Below are 2,734 nucleotides of genomic sequence, written 5' to 3' on the forward strand. Positions count from 1 at the left end.
TTTTATATTAATTTCAAAATAATTTTCAAACCTTAAATTCTTTATAAAATTGTGAAAGTGACAGATGAGAGAGGGAAGAGGAAGGAATTGAGCAAATTTGTTAAGCAACGAGGATTTCAGAAGCAAAGGCATGTTTCTAATGTGACTTTACTCACTTTGTGCCGGGGCGGGGGGGGGTACTACTGGGGCGCTTAACCCATGAACCACACCCCCAGTCCTTTTTAATATTTTATTTACGACAGGGTCTCATTGAGTTGCTTAGGGCCTTGCTAAATTGCTGAGGTTGGCTTTGAACTCGTGATCCTCCTGCCTCAGCCTCCCCAGATGCCGGGATTACAGGTATGTGCCACCACACCTGGCTTTACTCACTTTCTTTAGGCTCTGTCTTACTCAAAGGCTTGTACTTCCTGACATAAAAACCTCTCCCATATTTTTAGGCATTTGATATAGCAGCTTCCCATTTTCAGATACCAAAATTCTGTATTAGTTTACTGTTATTTTTTAGTTTTTTTGTTTTGTGATAACAAAATTACCATAAAAATTTAGTGACTTTTACAACAAATATTGGGTTGGGAATATAGTTCAGTGATATAGTGCTTGCACAACATGTGAGTCCCTGAGCTTGATACCCAGCACTACAATCAATCAGTCAATCAGTCAATACTTGCATGAGGCCCTGGGTTTAAAAGATTTTTTTTTCCTTAGGGTTTTCGTTTGCTTTTTAACTACATTTTTATTTGGTGTTGAGGGTCTTGCTAAGTTACTGAACTGGCCTTGGAACTTGGGATTTTCTTGCCTCAGCCTCCTGACTTCCTCTAGTCATTAGCTGCTTGACTTCTACCTCTTGTCAATTCCTTTTTTATATTCCCTTCTCTATATACCTCTGACTATTTTTTTAAACCTCTGTTTTTGCATCCTCCTTCTAATCGATGACTTTCCTCTCAGCACTTTTTTGTGGAGTTCTTAAGGAGTCTGAGACTTTTTTCTAATGTAAATAAACTTCTTCACAAATATTCTTTTTATAGAATACCCCTCTAATTTCCTTATTTTTACTTAATCCTGTTTTTCTTTACAGAATATCACTTCTGGTATGTGTTGGGGGCATCTTGAATAAGAGCTTTTCATTCTCCCATGTCTTTGTTTTCAAGTCAGTAAGTTTAATCTGCCTATTTCCAATTCTAAATTATTGCTCTTTACCTTGACATAAAAATTCTTCCTTTGAAATTTTACCATCTCAATCACCTATCCTTTGTCACTTTGTTGTCTTTTAGTCTCCCTCTAGTTTACTCCTTGTTGGTCAGACTTTGTCACTTCTGTGCAAATTTTCTGTTCTTCCCAAATTCTGTCATCCTTCTGGGTGACTTCGGTAATCATGTAGACCACTATCTAATGCACTAGTTTCATGATCCTTAATTTTTTTTTAACTCCACTGCCTTTCATTTTCACTCCTTCACAGCATTCTACTTTTACAATTAATCTCTGTGAGATATTTTGAAATCTTTACTCCTTTGTTCTAGGAGGGTGCTAATCTCTTAGATTCCAAGGGATGTTCTGCTCTTCTACATATTTAATACTTGTATTAGATCTTATAAAGACTAATCCTAGTTTCCTTGATCTCAGTTTACCAAACAAAACTGATTCTGACTAATGTAGAAGAAAAAGTAATTTATTGAAAGATAAAGGGGTGCTCACAAAATCAACACGAAGTAGAACCACCTTGGACAAGACCAAAGGAGACCTGACAGCATGTACCACATCTAATGGCATGCTACAGGGACAACCTGGTTCATGTGCCACTGCTGGAACCACTGCCCCTGGACCACTGCAACTAAATTCTGATTGTTATTGCCTCTGCCATACCCATATATAAATTACAAATGTCCCTATATTTTGATTATCTTCTTAAGATTGGAAGTCCTGGGCTGGGGATGTGGCTCAAGCGGTAGCACGCTCGCCTGGCATGCGTGCCGCGCTGGGTTTGATCCTGTAGCACCACATACAAATAAAGATGTTGTGTCCGCCGAAAACTAAAAAATATTAAATTCTCTCTCTTTCTCTCTCTCTCTCTTTCTCTTAAAAAAAAAAAAAATCTTTCCTTTAAAAAAAAAAAAGATTGGAAGTCCTACACAAGAACATGTTAGTAGGGGAAAGATATACAAGTAACTGATAGCAGTGCAATGATTTAATCACATGCATAATTATTTGTGCAATTTGTTTAATATCTGATTTTCCATTAGAATGTCAGCACATGTCTGTTTTGTTCTCCACTGTGACTTCAGTGTCTAGCCCATAATTGTTACTTAATAAATATTATTGAATTAATGAATCCCAGAGAATGGGTACTTGATTCTGTCTAGAGAAGGAAGATTGGGGTATGTGTTGGTGGAAATCTGGAAGAGACTGTAGGAGTAGAAACATAAGGGTTTGAAAGGCAGCAAGGGGCCTTAAGTCAGGAAAACTTCTTCTAATCAATAGGGTCTCTAATCCCCATAGAAATAATCAGGAATTTTTGGAGGTAAGAGCCCAAGCCCTAATACAGTACCTACCAACACAGTCTAGAAGAAACCTCAAAAATTACTTTGAGTCGGAATCAAGTTTCTAAAATGCTCTCTTTCCACAATGTCCATAACTCAAAGTCAGTGAGATCTTGTCACAATTATATGTATACAGTTTGTTTAATGAAAACAATAATAAACTGACTGCAAAGCAAAAAAAAAAAAAAAAAAAAAAAGAA

At 36.8% G+C, this 2,734-nt stretch overlaps 1 protein-coding gene across 1 annotated transcript in view; it reads left to right on the forward strand.

The window, feature by feature from the left end:
- Positions 1 to 299: 299 nt before the first annotated feature.
- The window catches only part of Efcab2 (EF-hand calcium binding domain 2), a gene marked incomplete at its 5' end in the record, with an annotated part of 131,747 nt that continues 129,312 nt past the window's right edge, over positions 300 to 2,734 (forward strand). The window contains one exon of the mRNA XM_048809262.1: positions 300 to 339. Coding sequence (XP_048665219.1) covers positions 300 to 339 — 40 coding nt within the window. The remainder of the gene's footprint in view (positions 340 to 2,734) is intronic.

Source organism: Marmota marmota, unplaced genomic scaffold, assembly GCF_001458135.2.
Source record: "Marmota marmota marmota unplaced genomic scaffold, marMar, whole genome shotgun sequence".
NCBI lineage: Eukaryota > Metazoa > Chordata > Mammalia > Rodentia > Sciuridae > Marmota > Marmota marmota.